Genomic DNA, 7,106 nt, shown 5'->3' on the forward strand with positions numbered 1-7,106 from the left:
TTGAAAAAAACACAAGTTGAAGCAAACGAACTGTCTGCCCCGTTTTTAAAACAGTTTCAACACACCGGATGTTCGTCGGCCGCGATCGTGCTTCCACTATCGACCGACCGGAAAGCGATCCCGCCATTTCTGGGCTAAGGATTTAACTACACATTTAATTCAAAATTAAATTAAACGTGTAGTAAATAAATTAATTCAATTTATTTTTCTTGAGAGGCACAATCGTCATGTAAACTGAACTGCTGGCCACAACACTATATATTAATATATTATATTAAAATCAAATAAATGTGTCGGTTAACATCAAAAATGGATATATCCAGACTAAGCATTTTTTCACAAAGAAAACTTTTCTGAAACCGATTATTGCCATTCGACTAAATTGTTATTTAGACTATATGTAGGTCTGACGTAGGTAATAAACGTATTCTACGTTATTTGATTTGATTGATTAGGCTTAGTTTCCGTGTAAAACTTATATTTAATTTGGATGTAACTCATTTTGATATACCGGAATGGATTTAACTAGTTTTGATAAAATTAATTCGTGGATTTAACCAGTTTTGATCTAATCTGTCATTGAATATCTGTGTCAGGGTTGTCACTTTTACGAAGTAAAAAAAAATAAAATCTAATCGTTTTGAGTGTTATTGTGTTATTTGAGTGTTATTGAGTGGATGTTGCCAATTTTTATATAAAATCAAACTTCTGACAACAATTATTATGGTATAATATTGGATTTTCCCATTTTTGAAATAAGTATTCTTTGTAAAACCAAACTTTTAATCGTGTTTCCACAAAAAAAATTATTTTACCAATTTTGGATTTAACCAATTTTGATATCCACCGACACAAATGTAAAACGAACTTCCTCCCCAAACACATTAATCACTCTTTTAGAGAGTATTAATTATGTATGTACAAATCATTTAAAATCTTTTACTCATTTTGTCAAAACAAAATTTTAGTATATATATTTTTTAATTAAATCTTTTCCTTAGTGACAATCAAGGTTTTCTTTAGAGAATGTATTAGCTTTTTAATACTTTAAGCACCGGCCAAATACACATAGAATTTACCCTGTGCCCGTCCCATTTTCGTAAAATTTCATGTTTTGTTAGGGGTTTCTTAAAGTGTCATAATTATGAAAATACTACATTAAATCAATTGAATCTAATAATAATGCTCCGGGATACAAAGTGTTAAGACATATGCATTGTTTTAAAGATTAAAGGGTGAAAACAAAACCAAAAACTTTTAAAGAAATAATCATGATTTTCAGACATGTTTCATTACTTTTTAGGCTCTCCTGGAAATTCTGTTTCTTGAGTTGAGACTCTATTTTATCAGATGTTCGATATGTTCGGTTGCATTCGTTCATAGTAATTTCCTAGTTGTCTGTTTCAAACGTAGCAAAGATTTATGTCCACAAAGCAAGAATCATGATAAATTATCGCGTCGTTAGAATATGGTCATAACAAAATGTCAACAATCATAAATAATTTTCTCTCGTGTACAACAACAAATGGAAAATAATTTTACAACTAGATTAACGGAGGTGCTTTTAAAATGCAGGTTGCTACTATAAAATACAAATGAGATGACAAACAGATCATTTTGTTTGAATATTCCTTCCGTTTAACATCAAAAATAATTTGTCTGAAATGTTTTGGGATTGCAGTTTTGTCGTAGCTATATCTTTATTATTTAAAGTATCAGAGGTAAGTTAAATTAATTATAAATAAAAAGTAAAAGTGTACATTTTGTTTGTGAAATATAAAAGAACTCTGGTCATGTGTTTTTGACTCGACGGCTATTCTTACGTGAGTAAACATCCTGAAATGGTAAACCGAATATGTTTGGAGTTTGCATACGATGTCGGTTCTGGGTTCAGTTTCCGGCAAAGTCAACCTTCAATATTAATTTAAGAGGTGGTTTTTTTCTTAAATAAGATGATATAAATAGAAATATAATTTAAAGTAGGTGTAAATATTAGTTTTATATACTAATTGTAATATAAGCTAACTTAAGAAATTATTGTTTTCTTTTTTAATTTAAAAAATTTAATATGTACGTAAATGTTAAAACTGCTTAAAACCCGGAGAGGGCGGTGAAACAAATAAAATAAAATCTTCAAGTAATCGAGAAATCTTCAAGTAATCGAGGGGTCTATGATAAATATTAATATCTTCATATTAAACTTTAATTGCTCAACTCTCAACTAGAATATGCCTTAAAAATATAAAATAGCCGTTACTTAAATATCAATTAAAAATAAAAATTGAAATAAAAAGAAAAATTGTATTAGAAATATATAAACATACCACTTTTTTCAATTTAAATTAATATGGTTTTGTAATGAAACACTGTAATGAAAAAAAAAATTGCACTACTTATTTTTTTTAATTTTTAATCCTTATATAATGGTCACTCTTCTATTATTAAAAATCCAATCAATTCAATCAATTACATTTTTTTGATTTAAAATCATTCACTTTTGCATGTGTACTACACAGCACCGTAACGGTAAGAGAAAGGTTAACTGCATATGTATGAATTGTCGTGAACGTAAAATAATCGTTGTACGAAAACGTTTATCTTTGTTATAAATAAAACAATGAAACTGACATTAATTTCTAATACCTTACATTTTTGCGTTAATTAATTTGACTGTCAATTAATTAGTTAAACATATTAAAAGAGTCAAATTTTATCTGACTTTTTTTTTCTAATTTTAAATCAGTCATCGCTTGTTTAGAGCATCTAAATATCATACGTTTTTTGTTCCTAGGTTTACTGCTACGAACAAAATGGTCTGTTATATCCAAGACAACTTCAAATTTATGATGAAAGTTCCGAGTCTATTGAAATAGATCGAAAGTCATCTAATAATGATACTTCTGAAAAAAGTGATTGCACCAAATCAGGACAGGTTTGCTCTGATTGCCATTTAGTTTCATTTTGCATCCAGCTCAGTAAAGACAAGTGGCTGAAAACTCCACTTTACAACTGTTCTTCTGAAGAAACATGCTTATCCACAACGGGAAGTTGTACTTCCAAACCTAACTCTGAATGTGAAGAAAAATCTGGCTACGAATTCAAATGCAATCAATTAGGGTTATTTCCTCACGGCTTCAGCTGCACAAAATACCACATGTGTGTGCCGAAAGACAACGCTAATCCTTCTGAAGGCGTACGAACAGATCCAATTATTCTTACCTGCGACGAAGGATTTGCTTATAATCCAAGAACAGCAAAATGCAGCACTGTTTTAAACAACGGCACTTCTTGTGATCCACCTGTGCCCGTTTGCAGTAAAGCTGGAGAAATGGGAGCTCTCACAAACGACCAAAGTTTTTATTACATCTGTTCGTTTTCAAGTGAAACTAATCCAAGTCTTTTGATCCCAAATATATATGCGTGTGCTAATGACGAAGTCTTTGACGCAGTTGTCAAAGCTTGCATATCTCCAAAACAGAACTACGGATTGAACAAAGATGGCAAATGTAGTCAAGCTGGCAATTTCTTCTTTAAAGACGATTGTTTTTCATTTAATTTTTGTGTCGCTGAGAATGCAACGCCGTTTAGGAGAATGTGTGCATATAAAATGCGTTTCGACCCAAAGTCGCAAAGTTGTGTCGATTTTAAGTGCACAGATCTAAATAAATAAAATGAATAATATTCTGATGTTGATTGTTTAAATGAATAAAGTTTATATTTTATTCATTGATTTTTTTTATTCTTAATAGCCAGCGGCTATTAGAAAATAAGTTCCTGCCCTATTTATGTGATATTTTTACTTTTTATTTGGGTCCAATTTATCTTTTATTTTATTTTATTTATTTATTTAATCCAATATAAATACAAATACATAGTTAGCAAAAATGTTAATACAGTAGGTACGGTACATTCAATATATTTTTAATTTTATTTATGGATGTAGCCACCTCACTGGCCATCGCTCAAAGGATTTTCAAGAAAGTAAAATTATGTTCTTATATTTGAAACAAATTCCTCAGCTTCCTGTCTAGTCTTTTTAGCAATCCATTTATGGACTCTAGCTTTGAAAATATTGTTTTTCATTTTTTTCACCAATATGTCCTTGCTTAAAAAGTTGTACAGCTCCTAAGGCCCCTAGGCCAGAAAAGTAAAATGCCTTTGTCCGTAATTTGTTTTTTTCTTTGGGGGCAGAAGTATTGTCTTTTGTCTTTGCCTAGTGTCGTAAATTTGTTGTCCGTCATTATGTCTGTCAGGATTTTGATGGAAATGTCTTAAAATTGTCGTTATGTATATTTGTCTTATGTCTGGTACTGGAAATTCTGTAAAAATTTCTAATTTAAATTCTGTAAAAACTTATCTTTCGTTGTATTTATTTTCAATGCGATTTCAAGAAATAATTTTAAGAAGTGAGTACCTATACCAAAACAATAATAATAGACTTGTGAAGCACGGAGCCTTAATCAAAACCAAGAAAGAAAAACTGCAGTCATTATTCGGGAAATTACAGATTTGACTCCAATAAGATCAGGGGTAGCAACGCATTAAAAAAGGTCAAAAGTCGTTGAGGTGAATCTAAACGAAAATATGAAACTAATTATTTATCGATATTATAAATTTCAATTTCGATTTTTGAATGTCTCACAGTGTGTAAAGTGCCCCTTTGAACCAGCCAATAAAAGGTTATAAGCCCTGTAAATGCCTAGACTTCCATTTTTCTTATTTCATGTATTCTCCATCCCTGTTGTAATTTTTTAATCTAAATGAATCCCGAGGGGGTGAAATCCAGTCTTTTGTCTACGAACATTAGAACAAACTCAAATATTGTAATGAAACCAAGTGGTCCAAGAAGAAGTTAAAAAATCGAAACATTGTTTTTAAGCGTGGCCTAGTATGTGAAATAATTCAGTCAGACGAATCTCTTCACAACATCTGTTGATGGGAATATGGAAGTCTAGGCATTTACAGAGCTTATGATCTGTCGTTGGCTGGTTTAATCAACAAATAGAAGAATTGAAGAAATATGGATGTTCAAATAAAGGCAAAATGGCGAATGTTACACAGTGTGTAAAGTGGCCACTTAAACCAGCCAATGACAGGTCATAAGCCTTGTTAATGCCTAGACTTCCATATTCCCTTATTTAAGGTATTATCCATCCCTGTTGTAATTTGTTAAGTTATGTTATTTGTTATAATTAAAATAATGTAAACTTTCCGGAAACCAAGTTTTGTAAAACTTTCGTTGGAAATAAACGTAAAAATTGCATTTTTCAATAAAAAATTATAAAAGCGGCATTTAGTTTCATATTTTCGTTTAAAATCACCTTCATGAGTTGTATTGAGATGTGTTTACCTTTTTTGTTGATTAATCATTTTATTATTTGTCTATTTTCTAATAAATCGCTAACCTGCTAGTAATAACAATATGTACGTAAACAAAAATAATAACACTTTTTTAAAATTTTAAATAAACAGTTTATTTACATTCATTAAAAACTCAATAAATTACTCTTATGCATCATAATTTAAGAAATCAAATAAATGCAAGAATATAAAGGTTTTATGTATTTAACTAGTATAGACATGTTTAATAATAAGTGATATATTTTCTTAATACATTTTACATCGAAAGCATTTCTTAAGATTATAAAAATATGAGATACCATATGAGATATTTAATTTTTAAAGTCCTTAGTGTAAACTTTGCTAAAATTAGAATGTATAATTATTTCAATATTTTTTAAACGAAAAACTAAAATAATCGCCAAACTTAAATAAAAAAACAAAAATTGTGGAAGTTAGCTCCTACCTATGAATATTTTATTTTTTATTAGAAAACACGTTTAAACTTAATAATATCGAATACACATTTATATTCTATTATTATTCATAATTTTTTTTTCGTATTAAAAAATATTTATTGAAAATGTCATTATAAACAGAAATATTTTTTTTAAACATTTTTATACAATTTGTGATTATTCTAAAACTACCTACCTTAATTGTACGTTTATTTAATAAAATATTTTTATTTCCATATATTTTCACGAAACTGATAAAAATGGTATATTTTATGACTTACATTTTAACAATATGTTTATAATATACTTATGTATTACATATTAATATATTTATCATTTCGCGTGACAGCCGTTTCGCCTGACAACGGCATTATAAATCACCAACTAGAACAGTTTGTGTTAATATGTAATTATACATACTAAAATATAGTTTCAGCAAACTGGTCTTAGAAGAAGTATAAAAATTGAAAGTGTATCTAGGTAGGTAAAATAATTCAGAATTATTTTACCACCGTCAATTTCAACTTTTTTCCTCTTCCTCTTTTTCCACGTCCGCTCCTAAGTGGAGCATGTGGACATCCCCGGACGTCTCCAGGAGAGCCAATCGCTATTCAGCGCTGTCGCCTCCCCCCACGCCAATCCCGCGTCCAAGAGTTTCGTCGAATAAAGCCTGCAGCTCGTCATCGACGTTCTTCCAGGGCGGCGGGAGCCCGCAGGCGTGACGAAGAGGCAAGTTGGGTTAAGGCTCTCCTGAGGCATTCGCAGTACGTATCCTGGCCAGGTCCACCACCGCGCCCTCGCTCATCATAGGAAGCTTCTGCGTCCTATAACGAGCGTTAACAGTAACGGCACCCGTTTCACAAATGAAGCCCTTTTGTGAAACGGTTTCAAAATAATAGCTTAAAGCCGCTTGAGATATAATCTCGTACAAGAAACTGCTGAAATAGTTTAACAAAAAAGAATTAAATTGATATTCAAGAAACAATATCACATTTTTCAATTTTTGTCAGAGTAGCCAAGTAACAGTAACGGCAACCGTTTCACAAATGAAGCCCTTTTGTGAAACGGTTTCAAAATAATAGCTTAAAGTCGCTTGAGCTATAATCTCGTACAAGAAACTGCTGAAATAGTTTAACAAAAAAGAATTAAATTGATATTCAAGAAACAATATCACATTTTTCAATTTTTGTCAGGGTAGCCAAGTAACAGTAACGGCACCCGTTTCACAAATGAAGCCCTTTTGTGAAACGGTTTCAAAATAATAGCTTAAAGCCGCTTGAGATATAATCTCGTACAAGAAACTGCTGA

The 7,106-nt window shown here is 30.7% G+C and overlaps 1 protein-coding gene across 1 annotated transcript; it reads left to right on the plus strand.

Annotated features, from left to right (window-relative positions):
• The first annotated feature begins 1,633 nt into the window (after window positions 1-1,633).
• On the plus strand, window positions 1,634-3,682 carry LOC148278567 (uncharacterized). The gene is made up of 2 exons (XM_088231238.1): window positions 1,634-1,721; window positions 2,792-3,682. The coding sequence occupies exons 1-2, from the start codon at window positions 1,665-1,667 to the stop codon at window positions 3,668-3,670; spliced, it is 936 nt and encodes a 311-aa protein (XP_088087364.1). The 5' UTR covers window positions 1,634-1,664; the 3' UTR covers window positions 3,671-3,682.
• Window positions 3,683-7,106: the final 3,424 nt, after the last annotated feature.

The sequence above is a fragment of the Micrasema longulum genome, unplaced genomic scaffold, assembly GCF_059751315.1.
Source record: "Micrasema longulum isolate JH-2025_06_02 unplaced genomic scaffold, ASM5975131v1 h1tg000861l, whole genome shotgun sequence".
NCBI classification, from domain to species: domain Eukaryota; kingdom Metazoa; phylum Arthropoda; class Insecta; order Trichoptera; family Brachycentridae; genus Micrasema; species Micrasema longulum.